This window comes from Abramis brama, assembly GCF_963993115.1.
Source record: "Abramis brama genome assembly, chromosome: 3".
NCBI lineage: Eukaryota > Metazoa > Chordata > Actinopteri > Cypriniformes > Leuciscidae > Abramis > Abramis brama.
This window is the reverse complement of record NC_139965.1, coordinates 20,090,827-20,110,682: the sequence shown is the minus strand read 5'-3', so window position 1 is coordinate 20,110,682 and position 19,856 is coordinate 20,090,827. Positions and strand designations below refer to the sequence as shown.

Here is a 19,856-nt window from a genome sequence, read left to right as displayed (position 1 = left end):
ACAAATACAACTCAAATACCAAAAATAAAATAAAAGGAAATAAAAGGAACAAAATAAAAAAATAAAACAACATCAAAATAAAATAAGAATAAGAAAAATAAAGAAATACAACAAAATAATAAAATAATCATTAATAAAAAAAAAAGATGAAATAAAATGGAAAATTAAGAAAATAAAAACATCAACAAAATAAAAAAACAATAAAATAAAAAAAAACATCAAAATAAGAATAAGATAAAATAAGAACAAAATAATAGAATAAAAATAAATAATATTAAAATAAAAAGTAATAAATAAAATAAATAAAAAAATAAAAAAATATTAAAATAAACAGTAATCAAATCATAAAATGAAAAACAAAATAAATATTAAACAAAAACAATAAAACAAAACAAAACAAAAAAGGAAAATGTGAATGGTGTTCTCCAAAGCAAAGCTTGCCATCTCAACACTAGAGTGTTGTGTGAGGTTGCCAGAGGATTGCTATGAAGTTGCTAGGGCATTCTGGGTGGTCTGTGCTCCAAGTCAAAAGAGCCCACACTCAAGTCTCTATGCAAGTCCATGTGATTTTTTTTACCAATTTTTTTTTTATCCATCAACAAGAGAACAGAGTAACAGCACACCTCTCCTCAAGCTGGATGAGCAATGATACAAGTGATCACCTTATCCTAGACATAATATACGCACTCAACAGTTTTTGTTGTGTGTTAGTGTGAAGTGTGATATCCTAACACAACGTCAGTTTTGACTAGCACTTCACTGTTTAATCACTATCTTTGCTCCGAGACTACATAAATATTTGGTATTTAAAGAGCAGAGATTTTAAAGTCAAACTGTTCGAGCATTAAATTGATTTTTCTTCCTTCTTCCTTATACACTTTCTTAAGCTCTTTAGTTTGCAATCTAAATTTCTCACTCTGTCGTTGGCTTGTGTTGACATCTTGCCAGTTAACTTGCGAAACTCAATAACTATAAAATCCCCATCTGAGCTGTTCTGCCGTACGTTTGTAAACACTTCATGACACACTTGGTGTCTTTCAAGCTTACTAGTGTAATTTTTTCTATTATCCCTGCACTTTTTCTCTGATTCATTGGTATCGGTCACCATGAAGGAGATACAGAAGGAAAACCCACAATCATTCAGTGCTACAAATGACCTTTAATGTGAGAACAGCGCCACCATGAGGTAGAAAGAAGACAAAAGAAACGGGTGGACTGAGTGCTGTATAAAAAGAAAACAAAACTAATTTGTCTTATTACAGTAATCAAATTAATTAGAACAATGAGACTGCAAAGTACAACGTCAAGACAAATGCAGAAAAAAAAAAAAAAATCAAGGTTAAAAATTATTTCTTTCTTTTTTTTTTTGCTGTGGACATGTTTTCGTTCGATTCACCCTAGCATGGTGGGTTCACAATAGTTGAGTTGCTCCTTACCTCCAGCTCAAATATGTAGGAGGGCAGCTCCTTCAGGACGTTCTCAGAGATGTCCACCTCCCTCAGATGAGTCTTCCAGAAGATGGAGATGGTGTCAGGAAGAACTTCGATCTGGTTGTTTGAAGCTTTGCAGACTTTCTGTGGGGTAAAATTGTCCCTGATTATCATAATACTCAAACAACACACACCTTGGTATTTAATGAAGCACTATCTAAATATACCATGGTACATAACTATGGCATTCATCTTACCCAAAATGCAACATTGTATAATTTATAATAATTTATGTTTTCATAAATACATTTATGTATTTAACTGCATTAAAATGCACATTTTCAGTTCCATATTTATTTTATTTGTAATATTTTGGTCCTCTAAAATATATAAACTAAAATATAGAACAAAACAAAAAATAAAAACATCAAAAAACAAAAAAATAATTCAAATAAATAATTCAAATAAATAATAATAAACTAAAAATAAATAAAATATCAATTTATTTAAATAATTATACAAATTTATTTAAATAATAATAAAAAAAAAATTAAAAAAAATTAAAAGCAAAAACAACAAAATAAAATCATATCTTCATTTAAAAATATGTTGCTAAAACTGTAGATTCTCAAGCCCTGCAGACTGCACTAAACGTGTGTGTGTGATCAGACTGTGTTTGCAGCAGTGACGCACCAGAGGACAGGCCCAGGGATCCGGGAAGCTGGTGAGTTTGTTTCTGTTGACATTGAGACAGCTGAGGGTCTTCAGACAGTGCAGTATGGAGGAGGGAAGATCCGTCAGGCTGTTATCGGACACGTCCAGCTCCTGCAGCTTACGCAGGCCGATCCAGTTAGTGCCTGCAGCAGAAAAACAGCAGATCTGCCATGATAACCACTTTAAAACAGTGTAACACTGAACAACCATTCAGAGTAACTGTATACTTGCTGTATTCGTTACATTAATTAAATAAATAAATAAATGCGCAAAATCAAGGCCGAAAAAAACCCCACAACGTATCAGATGTGCTTAAAAAAGTAGGTAGAAAAAAAATAAAAAATAAAATAAAAAAATAATTATATATATATATATATATATATATATATATATATATATATATATATAAAAATTATGTATGTATATATATATATATATATATATATATATATACACTTTTAGCATATTTAAAAAAATTAATGAAAAATAAAAAATAAATTAAATGTTATTTAACACAGCGGACATATCAATTTCCCAAAAGTACTTCACGTTAACCACTCACATATTAATATGTTAGGGAAAAAAACTATTTAAGCTAGTGCCATGAAAAATAAAAAATAAATTAAATGTTATTTAACACAGCGGACATATCAATTTCCCTAAAAATACTTCACGTTAACCACTCACATATTAATATGTTAGGGAAAAAAACTATTTAAGCTAGTGCCATTCATTGTGAAGAAAGTTCCTTCCACATAAAAGACATTTTGGTTTTGAGGTTGGTATTAAATTGTAAAATAGATATACAGTTATACTATTATATAATACACTTAAGCCACATTTATATTAAATGACTTCAATCATTAATAGTCTGATGGAAACAAACATTTTAATTTGAAATCCAGACCCAGTGCAGTGAACACTGATCAGTGATCCTAAACCGAACTGCTGAAACTGCTGTGGATGAGCGATAGATAAACAGAGTGTGCGTGTTGGCATGCGAGACGCCAATAGGGAGCCAATAGGGAGTGTGTTTGTGTGTGTACCGTTAGGGATGTTGAAGAGGCTGGTGAGTTTGTTCTTTGCTGCAGAAATCAATTTCAACTGGCTGAGGTGAAGCAGACCGACAGGGAGACACTGCAACTCATTCTCACAGAAATTCACATGAGATAATCTACAAAGGAAAGAGGAGTTATTAGCAGGAGAAAAAGACGATGGCCCTGACAGTATCTGCAGACGTTTTTCACATTTCCTGTGCTGAATTTGGGGCAAAACATTTGGATTTAACATGATAAAATAGACCTGCTGATTACATTCAACTTGGTCCCACTTTAGCATGTGACCAAGAAGAATCACAACTGCTCTTTAATATCTCAATTGTTTCTCCTAGACAGCATTGAGACTGAATGGAGACTTTTGTGTACATGTCCTGCTTTTCAGATGTTTCTCCTGAGACAGATGTCATAAGACCAGCATATTGTTGACCAGCTTCACCAGCTTCGTTTTGCTAACTACACTGGGTCCACCAACTAAACCAGCACTAGACCAGCATAAAACAAGCCTTATAATTCATGCTGGTCAAAGCTGGTCTTTTCATCAGGTTTCCTCCAATCCTGCTCCTGGAAAGGCCACTGTCCTGCAAAGTTTACTTCCAACCCCAATGAAACACACCTGAACCAGCTAATCAAGGTCTAAGCGTACTAAACTTCCAGGCAGGTGTGTTGAGGCAAGTTGGAGCTAAAATCTGCAAGACAGTATCCCTTCAGGACTGAGTTTGGACGAGAGCTTCAGAAGAGATTTCAACAATGTCTCAAACAGATCTCAAATTTGGAGATATGAAACAGTGATGTGTTAGTTAAACTAAAACTATTAGACTATTACTAAAATAAAAATGATTACACAACTAGTAAAATAGTTTTTCCATTTATTAAAATAAAGCTGAAATAAAATGAATATTAGATGAAAAACGTGAATAAACTTAAACGAAAATTTGAAATATTGCCTGGGCAATTACCTGAAAAAATAAGCTGAAGTACTAAAATTACTAAAACTGATTTATAAAAAAAATACAACTTAAAAATGACAAAAGCACATATCAAAATCATTAAAACCTAAATAAAAATCTGAAAAATTAAAAAATTAATATAAATATTATATAAATAATCCTAAAACAACACTGATATGAACTTCTGATCAGAACTTTTTGGAGAAACATCTGAAATTGATCATTAAGAGAATGTGATGAATTTCCACAACAATCTAACCCTAACCCTAACCCTGATTTTGATAAGGATATTTTTAGTCGTATTATAAAGAGTGCACTCAGAAAAGTAATTTTATCTAGTCAAAAATATTTCAAGCATGAGGATAACGAAAAACTGACTAGAGTGATTTTTGCAGATCTAAAATGTGTTGATATTCCGGTGTGTGGAAGCGTTACGGACCTGCTGCAGATGATCTCCTGTGATGACGTTGGGGTGGGAAGCTCTCGGAGCTGATTGTGGGAGAGATTGAGCGAACGCAGGTGTATCAGACCCCAGGGCACCACGGACGGCAACGAGCACAGACAGTTATGAGACAGATCCAGAACTGTGATCCGAGACGATACGTCCATGAACCAGTCCAGATTCAACCAGGGTAGCTTCAGTCCTGACCAATCAACATGGACAGCCTGTGGATGAGGAAAGTGAAACTGTGGGATTTTCCTGACACCGAGTTAAAGAAGTGATGATCAAGTCAAGTCAAGTCAAGTCAAGTCAAGTCAAGTCAAGTCAAGTCAAGTCAAGTCTATTTGTATAGCGCTTTTCACAATACAGATTGTATCAAAGCAGCTTCACAGTATTAAATTAAAATAATACAACAAGGTTTGTTTCTAGTGGAATTTATTGATTGATAAAATTAAATTAAATATTCCCAAAATATCCCCAACTGAGCAAAGTTGTGATTAAAGAATCCTTGTGAAATCAAATTGGTATCGATCATAATACATTACTACTGTGAATGTTGACAGTACACAATTTTTATAAACACTAAATTGAGCAGTTTAGCAAGAATAAATAAATAATTACATAATATTATAATAAACTATAACATAATAAAATATTAAAAAATAGTAAAATATAATTATATAATGTAATAATAAAATTAAACTAAATAAGAAAAATATTAAATAGAATAAAAATACAGAACAACACATACATACATAATAGTACAGAATAATACGTAATAATATGATTAAATATAATGCAATTTAATATAGCAATAAAATGAAAAAATAAAAAAGGTAACATTTTATTTCAATGATTTTACTAACAGTAATTAACTATGCAACTACATTTCAACTTCCTCTCATTAGAGTATTAGTAGACTGTCTGCTTAACACTATTTTGATGTTCCCCAGTCTACTAATACTAGTTTGGGTTGGGTAAAATCATTAGAATTACGACTTCCAAACTCGAAAGCAGGAACTTTCCAGGAGGATGTGAAGTGTCCTGTGGCTAGACTTCATTTAAAACATCAATTTTACTTCTTGTATAATTATTGTACAACATGCACGTTAATGAAGAATCTAATTACATGAATTTTGTTCAGTTTTAAAAATCAATTATTTATACCACAGGAACTGCAAACTAGCTTTTGGAATATACAAAACGTTGGATATTATTTTGTATTTTGGTAGTGTTTAGGCACAGGTATCAAGTTTTGCCAGTGTGTGTGTTTGAAAAAGGAATACATTTACTAAGAGGAAGTAGTACTGACTGTAAAACTTCTGTAAAAAAAGCCGCAGCATTGTTCATGAGTCCAGCGCTGATCTTAAAATACTTCGGTCAGTCAAGATTGTGAATCAGTCTCACCTGCAGCAGTCGCCCGTCCGCAGGCGTGTCTTTGTCCTGCAGGAGGCGCTGTCTGAGCAGCTGCCCGCTGAAGTCTGCGTGATCCATCAGGGTGTACGAGGAGAAACCGGCTCCATTCTCCAGCAGAAAGCATGCAATCTCCTTATTTCCTGAGTGGAGAAAACAAACTTCGGTTAGACCAGGAAGAACTTTTGCTTTGTTTCTCCACACCTCTATGCTGAAAGAGGAAGTGTGAGCAGTGGAGGAAGTGCGTGTGCGCTGGATCAAAGTGGGAAACCTGAACACTGTCAAAATTCCCCTGCTTTCTCAGTGTGCAGTTCATGATGATAAAGTATTACTTGACTCTAGATAGATAGATAGATAGATAGATAGATGTGTGTACTTTCTGCCGTCTCGGTCTCTGAGAACTTTTTTCTGGAGCATGTCTCTAAAATGAAACAAAACTCAGCGAATACGTATCACAGACATGAGCAAAATATCTTTATAAAAATGTAAGGGTGTTTTTAAATGATCTAATTCAAAACAAAAACAAAAATTCTCTGTTTATGTAATCTGTATAAGCGAGCTCTATTCAAATGCTAATTCTGAGGCTATCCATGTTGACAATGTCAATGCCCACATCAACTCGATAAAACACAATAAACTCAAAATATAGTTTTTACATAATGTACATAATCAACATTTTTGAATTTGAGTAAATGAGTAAATCTCCATAATTTTTTATTTGATTATGCTGCTCGCAATGCTTCATGGGATTGTAGTTCTTTCCCTCACTAAATCCGTTTAGTACACAGTCTTGTACCTTTGTATTTTTGTTCAAATACCGGTCGATTTCTTTGCTTTAAATCAAAGTTTGTAATGTTGTGAAGTATAGGATGAGCAGAAGCCTACAGTACCTGCCTGCGCTGCAGCATACAGGGGCAAACCGGTGATGATGGCAAACTCTCCTGAATTTACTGCGCAGTCCTCGGCGTCAGCATTGTATGTATAAACCAGCAGCTTCACCACCTCTAAATGACCCTGCTGGCACGCCGTAGCCAACATCCAGTTCAGCAGATCTTTACGGACACACGGACCTAAAGAAAATTAAAGTTGTTTCAGAAGTGGAGCAAATTATCATATTATGATTATGATAAAAATTAAGCTTTTGTTATTTGCAATAACACGTACCATCGAATCATATCTTTGTCGGGCGGAAACCTTGTATCTTCACATTTCATTATTTTAAATTTTTTTCATAAATCATTACTATTGTTCAACCTTTACGTCAGTCTGTGGGTTTTGCAAATATTTGACCAATGAAAAGTATGCAAAGCACTTCAATTTTATAAACATGAGATTTTGTCCAAATGACTGAGCACCCAGATAGCTAAACTAAACTTTATAGCCTGTAAGTTGATGAAAACGTGATGCAGTGCACTTACTGCCGCCATTCTAATGTCTGACAAATCTCTGACATTCACTGGTCAAAAACCTTGGAACTCCATTTGAGCTTGATTTTGGTAAAATGTTAATGACACATGCATGTTTCTGACCATATATAAAGCCACAATATCAATTTTGACAACATACTGTTTAACTCTTTAAAAAAAAAGAAGTTTTTTTCCGTTTCCTGAAAAGTAACAGTTTTGGACATACAAGGTTTGCGCCTGACAGTTACGATATGCAATAAAACCTGGAATGAGCATTAAAAAAGTAAACAGGGTCAATTTTGATTTCACATTGACATTAAAGTCAGCATGAAACGGAAGTTGTGATAGTCTTTTCTTCCATATTGTGACGTATATTCGAGTGAAACGGCTTTTCGAACAAGAACAATTGGAGGGTGGGACTTGAGTTTGTCCGTTGGGGAATTGATTAGATGGTTGGAAAAGAGAAGTCGCTGCAAAAGGGAGGGGAAGTTATTATGATTAAAGATTACGAGGGCACACAAATAAAAAAAAAAAAATTGCACGATTTATAATTTATAATAAATACTGAAATATTCTATAAAAAATAAGAACTGACAAATTTCATTTCATGCTGACTTTAAGGAAGTTGATTTTGGTTTCCGCTCACGTGGTATGGAGTCCAGCAGCTCTCGGACTAACACCTGATGTCCGTGATGAGCCGCTAAGACGGCAGGGTTCTCTACGCTGGGCTCCTGTGGGACCACAACCCGCGCGTCCTGCAGCAAAAACCGAACAGCGTCCACGTCACCATTCTGAACCGCCAAACGCAGGAGCTCCAGCTACACACAATAACAATAAAATTCAGTTAAATCTGTTTCAATAAAAAACAGACACTTTGCAAAAAACATTTCCATACCATACCACTATACTTCAGCATCTGTAAAAAAAAATTTTAATAAATAAAATTAACCTAAATATTAACTCTGAAACTTGAAAGTGTCTTCTTTTTAAAACATACCACAATTGTCCACATACTCCAAAAGGGTTCAGAAAAGATGACCATTATAGACCATATGAAACCACATACAGTATCTAGTTAGAGAAATCAGCACTAGGTGGCAGTAATTCACCTTCACAAATGACACATTACACCAAATGAATGGACAGTTTAGTTTGTAATTTTTGTTTTACAGTACCGTTCAAACGTTTGGGGTCAACACGTTTTTGAAAGAAGTCTCTTAAGCACAACAAGGTTGTATTTATTTAACTAGAAATACAGTGAAAACTGAAAAACATTAAACATTCTTATTATTATCAAATGTTGAAAAAAGTTATGCTGCGTGCTTAATATTTTTGTGGAAACAGTAATTTTTTTTAAGAATTCTTAGATAAACAAAAGTTCAAAAGTACAGCATTAATTTGAAACAGAATTTTTTTTGCAACATTATATAAATGTCTTTACTGTCAACTTAATACTTAATAATCAACTTAATAATCAACTTAATGTGTCCTTGCTGATTAAAAGTATTAATTTCTCTCAAACCCCAGGGTACAGTGTTTAACTAAAAATAACAAGACACAGACAAAATGTGGTGTAACATATTTGATTAATGTTTTAGATTCGTTTAATAGCTACATAACTGCAATAATTCATATTGCCCATCATGTACCTGGTGTTTCAAATACGATGGTCAGACCATAATTGTTGGCTATGTTGAGAATGGAATACCAACACGATTCAGTTGTCACACTGGATACGGAAAATTAAGTAGAGTAGAGCACACTGAACTATGGGATACAGTTTTTATTAAAGTTTGACCTGGATGCATATTTTGACAAATGTAGTATAGGCTAGTATGCCATTCCAAAAATAGTCTTTTATTTATAAAATGTGATTTAACTTTAGGCGAAACAGCTGTTGCAAAAAGTCACACTAGCTTAAATGCAAGTACACACTTCCTCATTCTGTTACTTGGCTCACTGTGGCCTACAGACAATAAACTCATCCTTTTTTCCCCACTGATCCATTTCAGTCTCTGAATAAGTGCAATACAATTTCTACTACTATTTCTGCAGTATGCAAATTGTATGCAGAATACAATTTTTACGAAAATACCTGGATAAGCTATTACTGTATATTCCCAGAAGATGCCATATCCAGCAGCACAGCATGCTTTACACAATGTACACCGTTTCTGTAACGATGAGGTAGGCACGGACGAGGCGGAGAGAGAATCCACATGCATGCATGACTTTAATAAAACAAACAGGTAATCCAGGGCAAACAACGGAACTCAGGACAGGAACAAGCAACAGCTACAACGACCGACAAACAACAACTGAAGCAAAGAGGTTTAAATACGAAGAGTTCAGATGCAAAAGCCTCTAAATGCCATCTGAAATTGAAATTTTTATAAAGCTTGTATATTTAAGTTAAGTAATTTCACTTAAATGACAATTAATAGGTAATTTGCATTGCCATTTAAGTGAAATTATTGAACTTACATATACAAGCTTGATAAAAATGATCATTCTAGAAGAAAATTTCAGATGGCATTTAGAGGCTTTTGCATCTGAACTCTTCATACACAGGCAAACAAGCTAAACAAGATAACAAGGGGGCGTGGTTAATCAGAAACACCTGGGGAGGCTAATAAACAAGAAAAAAAGACAAGGGGAACAAGACAGGAATCATGACAGTTTCAAACCGGCTTCACAGGCAAATGTTGCAGAACTCATTTTTGAAATTCCATTGATCAGTTCTATTTAAAGCTTAATAAATAAGAAAAAAATATGCCAAAAATATATAAATTAAATAAAAAACATAACTTAACTAAATGACTTAAATATAATTTAAAAAATAAATAAAACATAACTTGATCTTCCATTCTCTGTGTGACGAATGAACCACAAGTTATGTCAAGAGTGATTTATTTTTGTGGTATACAAAGCGTTTTTATTTGCAATTTTGTGTAAAACCTTTTTGTCATTTCTAAGTTGCTTTGGAAAAATGTGTCTGCTAAATTAATAAATGTAAAGGTAAACATTTTTTTTTTTACATTTATGTCACTTGCTGAATTTAATAACCAACGCAATGAAATTAATCAACTGATAATGTTTAAAATACATTTATTTTTTTATAGTATTACACTAAACATACGAAGCATTTCATTCTAAGCGTAGGTCAAGTGTTTTAGGGTAACAGAGAAATATTGAAATATTACATATACACAATTTTCTCATCTCCAAGACCATTGAGCTCAATAACAAACTGATTGCGCAGGAGTAATGTGATGAGCGTGGAGGCAGAAGCGGAGGATCAGATGTGTGTTTGTTAACTGATGGCTGGTTAGGAGCCATTAAAGTCACATCATCAATCACTGATGACCTCATTAGAGACCTGTAACAGCATTTACAGAGGAGAATCACTGCGCACTAACTGACCACATGCTGTAATCACCTTACTGTGAACAAAGCCTTTTAAGAAACAAACACACCATATGATTTATGTTTTCTGCCTTTCTTTTTTAAATCACAGACTCAAACCAGTTTTTATTAGTACCATAAAAGTACCATACAAATACATTACCATTGTTTTGCGGTGTGTATTTTGATCTTAACACCTTCATTTTTTTTATTTTTTATTCTCAGGTTAGGTAAAGTAGGTTGGGTCTGGCCTAAATTATAAGCATTTTAAAATATTGTTGACTCAAGTATTGAGAAAATATTCTTGTCCTCAGCTCTGGGATTCTAGGCATCGGGAGTACTGATGTATGGTCACACTTTAGAATAGGGTCCAATTCTCACTATTAACTATTAACTACAAATCTTGCTTCAATAAACTCCTAATTACCGTTTATTAATAGTTAGTAATGTAGTTGTTAAATTTAGGTATTGGGTATAATTAAAGGATGTAGAATCTGGTCATGCAGAATAACGCATTAATATGTGCCTTATAAGTACTAATAAACAGCCAATATGCTAGTAATATGGTGTTAATAAGCAAAGTCAATAGTGAGAATAGGACCCTAAACTAGAGTGTTACCTGATTTAACAGTATCTAAAGGGGCAACTAAATCATCAGTTTTTTATACTCCTGTTGTTTACCACAGACATAAGTTAATCTTTCTTGATTGACGCATACTGTAACTTTCCTAAGATCCAAGATCCTTCTAAAGGCCTCACAGGTGCAAGCTCTACGCTTTCAAGTCCTTGAAATCCAGTAAACTCAACCAAGATTGCTGACGTCCTTTAAAGCAGGGAACCAAAGTGTGGGGCCCGCCCATAAAGGGGGGCGCGACGTTACCATTGGGGGGGCGCGAGTGAAAAGCTGAGAGGGAAAATTATGTTTGGTTCCCTATCAAGGCTACGGAACTCGACATTACGGATGTCGTATATGGGAAATCCTCTCATCCTTCACTTCCGCTGAAATCTTATAGGCTAACGCCAGCAGAGCTGGCCAATTGACGCAAAATATGCAAATACTGAAACACCGTTGCAGTTATAATGCAAGTGCAGCGTCAATTCCATCAGAATCTCTCTCTTCACGCTCAAATCGTGTGCTAGAAAGCTGATACTACAATACTGGAAATTATTTCGCCGTCGTTGAAGTTGCGTCGGAGATACTCTCACTGTCTCCTGCATCCGATGGCAGCTACCTGTAACCTGTGCTCGGCCCCCATCGCCCCCACCGACACGCACCTGTTCTGCATCGCGTGCCTGGGGCTGGCCCACGCCGAGTCAGCCCTCGGGGACGGAGGGTCCTGCGACCTCTGCTTGGAAATGCCCCTTCGAGCCCTCAGAGCCAGGAGGGAGGAAGCTCGCGCAGCAGCGGGGATTGGGCCTACCGCCGCCTCCGAGCCGCTGGTAGCCCCCCCCAACCGCAGAGTCGAGGTCCGCTCCCCCGTGAGCTTCCCCGACCCCTCCTTTCAACCCCCGCGCGACGTCGCTGACTTCGTTTCCTTCGGGGCGAGTGAGGAGGGCGACTCCATGTCGCTGTCGGCCTCCGAGATCGACTGGGGTGCGGAGCAGGCCGCACCGCTGGCGGCCACGGGGCAGGACACCCCGGCGGACCTACAGGACGAGCTCTTTCGTGTCCTCTCTAAGGCCGTCGAGGAGCTGGAGCTCGAGTGGAAAGCTCCCGACGAACCTTCAAAGAGCAAGTTGGATTCGTGGTTCCTTCAATCGAGCCGCCGCCAGGCCGTTTCGAAGAGAGGAACACCGTTTTTCCCCGACGTGCATGAGCACGTGGTGAAGTCGTGGGTGGCCCCGCAATCGGCGCGCACCCTCACTTCCACCCAGGCCATGTTTGCCCCCGTGGACGATGCGGGGGGCCACGGTTACCTCAGCATCCCCCCCGTCGAGGAGACCGTCGCCGCTCACCTCTGCCCGTCGGCTCCCGCCATGGGCGCGGACCGCAGCCTGCCGTCCCGACCATGCAGATTTACGGCCCACCAGGCTAACAAGGCCTTCGGTGCCGCGGGGGAGGCGGTATCCGCGCTGCATGCCATGGCCCTTCTCCAAGTGCTGCAGGCAAAGCAGCTAAAGTCTCTGGATGGCGCCGCCTCTATTGACGCTGACGCCATCCGGGATCTCCGTTCGGCCACGGACCTCGCGCTCCTGGCCACGAAGCGTTCGGCCCAGGCGATCGGCCGTTCTATGGGCTTCCTCGTGGTCCTCCACAGGCATCTGTGGCTTACATTATCGGACGTACAGGAAGCCGACAGGAAGACGCTCCTGAACGCGCCCATTTCCCCTGCAGGCCTGTTTGGTGACGCGATGGAGAAGGTCACCGAGCGTTACTCGGAGACGCAAAAGAAGGCCAAGGCTATGAGCCACGTTATTCCCCGGAGGGCGCCGCCGCCGCCACCGCCACAGCCGCGCTCCCGTTCATCCTCAGCCTCAGGCCGCCAACCCCAGGCTGCGGCCAGGAGACAAGCAGCGCCCCGCTCGGGACAGGACGCCCGTAGAGGCCGCAGCGGTCAGTGGCAAGGGGCGGGTAACAGGAGGACGCAGAGGAGCCCGCGCAGGAAGCCCACCGCGTCGCCTGCGAGGCCCAAACAGTCTTCCTGACCGCTCGGGCAAGAGGAGGAGAAAGCGCCAGTTCGGCCCCGCGTCCAAGCGGCGCGCTCTAATGCACTCGGTCCCTCGGAGTTCTACGAGCGACGCGTGCAGTTGTGTTGTGAATGTAAATGTAATCAATGTTGTTCCAATAAAACAAATCACTACTTCACAAACAGAGCTTTTTTCTCCTCTTGCACCACACACTGTGTTACCCGCCCTGCCTTCGAGCAGCGCAGAGTCACGGTCAATAACTACCCCCAGCACTCACACAGCGGCCATGACCGCAGCGGCGATGACCGCAGGTTTGGATCAGCCCACGCTCAGTCGTTTTCAGGCAGCGTGGGAAGCTATTCCGGGCATTTCACCGTGGGTGTTGAATATAATTCGGCGCGGGTACACGCTTCAGTTCAAACGCAGACCACCCCGCTTCCGCGGCGTAGTTCAGTCATTAACTTTGCCCCAAAACGCTCACGTGCTGAGGCAGGAAGTGTGCAGCTTGCTCGAAAAGAAGGCTATAGAACCAGTACCCCCGAGTGAGCGGGAGAGCGGGTTCTACAGCCGCTACTTCGTCGTGCCGAAGAAAGGAGGGGGTCTCCGTCCCATTCTGGATCTGAGACCTGTCAACAGAGCGCTTCACAAGCGCGCCTTCAGGATGACAACACTGAAACAAATCCTGGCGCAAATTCGCCCCGGGGATTGGTTCGCTTCAGTGGATTTAAAGGACGCTTATTTTCATATTCAGATAGTGGAGCGTCACAGACGATTCCTGAGGTTTGCGTTCGAGGATTCGGCGTACCAATATACGGTGCTTCCGTTTGGTCTGGCCCTAGCCCCCCGAACGTTTTCGAAATGTGTAGACGCGGCACTTTCACCCCTCAGATCGAGCGGAATGCGCGTCTTGAACTATCTGGACGACTGGCTAGTTCTCGCTCAGTCGAGAGAAACGCTGATCAGCCATGTGAATGCCCTCCTTCGACACTTAGAGATGCTGGGTTTGAGGGTGAACGTCCAAAAAAGTGTGCTCACACCGAGCCAGACTACAACATTCCTGGGAGTGTGTATTAATACATTAATTAATAGGTAATTTGCATTGCCATTTAAGTGAAATTATTGAACTTACATATACAAGCTTGATAAAAATGATCATTCTAGAAGAAAATTTCAGATGGCATTTAGAGGCTTTTGCATCTGAACTCTTCATACACAGGCAAACAAGCTAAACAAGATAACAAGGGGGCGTGGTTAATCAGAAACACCTGGGGAGGCTAATAAACAAGAAAAAAAGACAAGGGGAACAAGACAGGAATCATGACAGTTTCAAACCGGCTTCACAGGCAAATGTTGCAGAACTCATTTTTGAAATTCCATTGATCAGTTCTATTTAAAGCTTAATAAATAAGAAAAAAATATGCCAAAAATATATAAATTAAATAAAAAACATAACTTAACTAAATGACTTAAATATAATTTAAAAAATAAATAAAACATAACTTGATCTTCCATTCTCTGTGTGACGAATGAACCACAAGTTATGTCAAGAGTGATTTATTTTTGTGGTATACAAAGCGTTTTTATTTGCAATTTTGTGTAAAACCTTTTTGTCATTTCTAAGTTGCTTTGGAAAAATGTGTCTGCTAAATTAATAAATGTAAAGGTAAACATTTTTTTTTTTACATTTATGTCACTTGCTGAATTTAATAACCAACGCAATGAAATTAATCAACTGATAATGTTTAAAATACATTTATTTTTTTATAGTATTACACTAAACATACGAAGCATTTCATTCTAAGCGTAGGTCAAGTGTTTTAGGGTAACAGAGAAATATTGAAATATTACATATACACAATTTTCTCATCTCCAAGACCATTGAGCTCAATAACAAACTGATTGCGCAGGAGTAATGTGATGAGCGTGGAGGCAGAAGCGGAGGATCAGATGTGTGTTTGTTAACTGATGGCTGGTTAGGAGCCATTAAAGTCACATCATCAATCACTGATGACCTCATTAGAGACCTGTAACAGCATTTACAGAGGAGAATCACTGCGCACTAACTGACCACATGCTGTAATCACCTTACTGTGAACAAAGCCTTTTAAGAAACAAACACACCATATGATTTATGTTTTCTGCCTTTCTTTTTTAAATCACAGACTCAAACCAGTTTTTATTAGTACCATAAAAGTACCATACAAATACATTACCATTGTTTTGCGGTGTGTATTTTGATCTTAACACCTTCATTTTTTTTTTTTTTTATTCTCAGGTTAGGTAAAGTAGGTTGGGTCTGGCCTAAATTATAAGCATTTTAAAATATTGTTGACTCAAGTATTGAGAAAATATTCTTGTCCTCAGCTCTGGGATTCTAGGCATCGGGAGTACTGATGTATGGTCACACTTTAGAATAGGGTCCAATTCTCACTATTAACTATTAACTACAAATCTTGCTTCAATAAACTCCTAATTACCGTTTATTAATAGTTAGTAATGTAGTTGTTAAATTTAGGTATTGGGTATAATTAAAGGATGTAGAATCTGGTCATGCAGAATAACGCATTAATATGTGCCTTATAAGTACTAATAAACAGCCAATATGCTAGTAATATGGTGTTAATAAGCAAAGTCAATAGTGAGAATAGGACCCTAAACTAGAGTGTTACCTGATTTAACAGTATCTAAAGGGGCAACTAAATCATCAGTTTTTTATACTCCTGTTGTTTACCACAGACATAAGTTAATCTTTCTTGATTGACGCATACTGTAACTTTCCTAAGATCCAAGATCCTTCTAAAGGCCTCACAGGTGCAAGCTCTACGCTTTCAAGTCCTTGAAATCCAGTAAACTCAACCAAGATTGCTGACGTCCTTTAAAGCAGGGAACCAAAGTGTGGGGCCCGCCCATAAAGGGGGGCGCGACGTTACCATTGGGGGGGCGCGAGTGAAAAGCTGAGAGGGAAAATTATGTTTGGTTCCCTATCAAGGCTACGGAACTCGACATTACGGATGTCGTATATGGGAAATCCTCTCATCCTTCACTTCCGCTGAAATCTTATAGGCTAACGCCAGCAGAGCTGGCCAATTGACGCAAAATATGCAAATACTGAAACACCGTTGCAGTTATAATGCAAGTGCAGCGTCAATTCCATCAGAATCTCTCTCTTCACGCTCAAATCGTGTGCTAGAAAGCTGATACTACAATACTGGAAATTATTTCGCCGTCGTTGAAGTTGCGTCGGAGATACTCTCACTGTCTCCTGCATCCGATGGCAGCTACCTGTAACCTGTGCTCGGCCCCCATCGCCCCCACCGACACGCACCTGTTCTGCATCGCGTGCCTGGGGCTGGCCCACGCCGAGTCAGCCCTCGGGGACGGAGGGTCCTGCGACCTCTGCTTGGAAATGCCCCTTCGAGCCCTCAGAGCCAGGAGGGAGGAAGCTCGCGCAGCAGCGGGGATTGGGCCTACCGCCGCCTCCGAGCCGCTGGTAGCCCCCCCCAACCGCAGAGTCGAGGTCCGCTCCCCCGTGAGCTTCCCCGACCCCTCCTTTCAACCCCCGCGCGACGTCGCTGACTTCGTTTCCTTCGGGGCGAGTGAGGAGGGCGACTCCATGTCGCTGTCGGCCTCCGAGATCGACTGGGGTGCGGAGCAGGCCGCACCGCTGGCGGCCACGGGGCAGGACACCCCGGCGGACCTACAGGACGAGCTCTTTCGTGTCCTCTCTAAGGCCGTCGAGGAGCTGGAGCTCGAGTGGAAAGCTCCCGACGAACCTTCAAAGAGCAAGTTGGATTCGTGGTTCCTTCAATCGAGCCGCCGCCAGGCCGTTTCGAAGAGAGGAACACCGTTTTTCCCCGACGTGCATGAGCACGTGGTGAAGTCGTGGGTGGCCCCGCAATCGGCGCGCACCCTCACTTCCACCCAGGCCATGTTTGCCCCCGTGGACGATGCGGGGGGCCACGGTTACCTCAGCATCCCCCCCGTCGAGGAGACCGTCGCCGCTCACCTCTGCCCGTCGGCTCCCGCCATGGGCGCGGACCGCAGCCTGCCGTCCCGACCATGCAGATTTACGGCCCACCAGGCTAACAAGGCCTTCGGTGCCGCGGGGGAGGCGGTATCCGCGCTGCATGCCATGGCCCTTCTCCAAGTGCTGCAGGCAAAGCAGCTAAAGTCTCTGGATGGCGCCGCCTCTATTGACGCTGACGCCATCCGGGATCTCCGTTCGGCCACGGACCTCGCGCTCCTGGCCACGAAGCGTTCGGCCCAGGCGATCGGCCGTTCTATGGGCTTCCTCGTGGTCCTCCACAGGCATCTGTGGCTTACATTATCGGACGTACAGGAAGCCGACAGGAAGACGCTCCTGAACGCGCCCATTTCCCCTGCAGGCCTGTTTGGTGACGCGATGGAGAAGGTCACCGAGCGTTACTCGGAGACGCAAAAGAAGGCCAAGGCTATGAGCCACGTTATTCCCCGGAGGGCGCCGCCGCCGCCACCGCCACAGCCGCGCTCCCGTTCATCCTCAGCCTCAGGCCGCCAACCCCAGGCTGCGGCCAGGAGACAAGCAGCGCCCCGCTCGGGACAGGACGCCCGTAGAGGCCGCAGCGGTCAGTGGCAAGGGGCGGGTAACAGGAGGACGCAGAGGAGCCCGCGCAGGAAGCCCACCGCGTCGCCTGCGAGGCCCAAACAGTCTTCCTGACCGCTCGGGCAAGAGGAGGAGAAAGCGCCAGTTCGGCCCCGCGTCCAAGCGGCGCGCTCTAATGCACTCGGTCCCTCGGAGTTCTACGAGCGACGCGTGCAGTTGTGTTGTGAATGTAAATGTAATCAATGTTGTTCCAATAAAACAAATCACTACTTCACAAACAGAGCTTTTTTCTCCTCTTGCACCACACACTGTGTTACCCGCCCTGCCTTCGAGCAGCGCAGAGTCACGGTCAATAACTACCCCCAGCACTCACACAGCGGCCATGACCGCAGCGGCGATGACCGCAGGTTTGGATCAGCCCACGCTCAGTCGTTTTCAGGCAGCGTGGGAAGCTATTCCGGGCATTTCACCGTGGGTGTTGAATATAATTCGGCGCGGGTACACGCTTCAGTTCAAACGCAGACCACCCCGCTTCCGCGGCGTAGTTCAGTCATTAACTTTGCCCCAAAACGCTCACGTGCTGAGGCAGGAAGTGTGCAGCTTGCTCGAAAAGAAGGCTATAGAACCAGTACCCCCGAGTGAGCGGGAGAGCGGGTTCTACAGCCGCTACTTCGTCGTGCCGAAGAAAGGAGGGGGTCTCCGTCCCATTCTGGATCTGAGACCTGTCAACAGAGCGCTTCACAAGCGCGCCTTCAGGATGACAACACTGAAACAAATCCTGGCGCAAATTCGCCCCGGGGATTGGTTCGCTTCAGTGGATTTAAAGGACGCTTATTTTCATATTCAGATAGTGGAGCGTCACAGACGATTCCTGAGGTTTGCGTTCGAGGATTCGGCGTACCAATATACGGTGCTTCCGTTTGGTCTGGCCCTAGCCCCCCGAACGTTTTCGAAATGTGTAGACGCGGCACTTTCACCCCTCAGATCGAGCGGAATGCGCGTCTTGAACTATCTGGACGACTGGCTAGTTCTCGCTCAGTCGAGAGAAACGCTGATCAGCCATGTGAATGCCCTCCTTCGACACTTAGAGATGCTGGGTTTGAGGGTGAACGTCCAAAAAAGTGTGCTCACACCGAGCCAGACTACAACATTCCTGGGAGTGTGCTTGGATTCGGTGAGAATGAGAGCGCGCCTCTCCCCCGAGCGAGCGGAGGCTCTGAGTTCTTCTCTCGGTCTCTTCAGACCGGGCAGGCTCGTCCCACTGAAAGAGTTTCAGAGGCTACTGGGACGGATGGCAGCGGCCTCTTCGGTGTGTCATCTGGGGCTGCTGCATATGAGACCGCTTCAACTCTGGCTGAAAGCGCGCGTTCCCCCGAGTGCGTGGTATTCTGGCCACAAGCGCGTCATGGTCACCAGCGGATGCGCCCGCGCCCTGGTCCCGTGGAGGAACCCAGATCTCTTCAGCTCAGGCGTCCCTATGGGCTTAGTGACGCGGCGAGTGGAGGTTCTGACGGATGCTTCATCCACCGGATGGGGAGCGGTATGCTTAGGCAAGCCCGCCTCGGGTCGGTGGTCAGAGAAGCAGATGGAGTGGCACATAAATCGCTTGGAACTAGAAGCGGTCGCTCTAGCTCTAAAAGCTTTCCGGTCTCAGCTGGAGCAGCAGCATGTGTTGATTCGGACCGACAACACTTCTGTGGTCTCGTACATAAATCGCCAAGGCGGTGTACATTCCAAAGCCCTATTCAGGCAGGCGGAATCCCTTCTGCTATGGGCGGACCGGTTTTTCCTCTCGGTGAGAGCGGCGCACATCCCCGGTGTTCTAAATCGC

At 41.9% G+C, this 19,856-nt stretch overlaps 1 protein-coding gene across 4 annotated transcripts in view; it reads right to left on the bottom strand.

The window, feature by feature from the left end:
• lrrk1 (leucine-rich repeat kinase 1) overlaps positions 1-19,856 on the bottom strand; it is a 92,026-nt gene that overhangs the window by 54,820 nt on the left and 17,350 nt on the right. For 3 of the 4 annotated variants that reach the window (XM_084107774.1, XM_084107775.1, XM_084107776.1), the window contains 7 exons: positions 8,057-8,228; positions 6,895-7,074; positions 5,999-6,147; positions 4,589-4,815; positions 3,191-3,318; positions 2,124-2,287; positions 1,437-1,574 (listed from right to left, as the gene is read on the bottom strand). In XM_084107774.1, coding sequence (XP_083963900.1) covers positions 1,437-1,574; positions 2,124-2,287; positions 3,191-3,318; positions 4,589-4,815; positions 5,999-6,147; positions 6,895-7,074; positions 8,057-8,228 — 1,158 coding nt within the window. Of the gene's footprint in view, positions 1-1,436; positions 1,575-2,123; positions 2,288-3,190; positions 3,319-4,588; positions 4,816-5,998; positions 6,148-6,894; positions 7,075-8,056; positions 8,229-19,856 lie in introns of those variants that run through there. The other variant, XM_084107777.1, reaches the window with a different exon arrangement.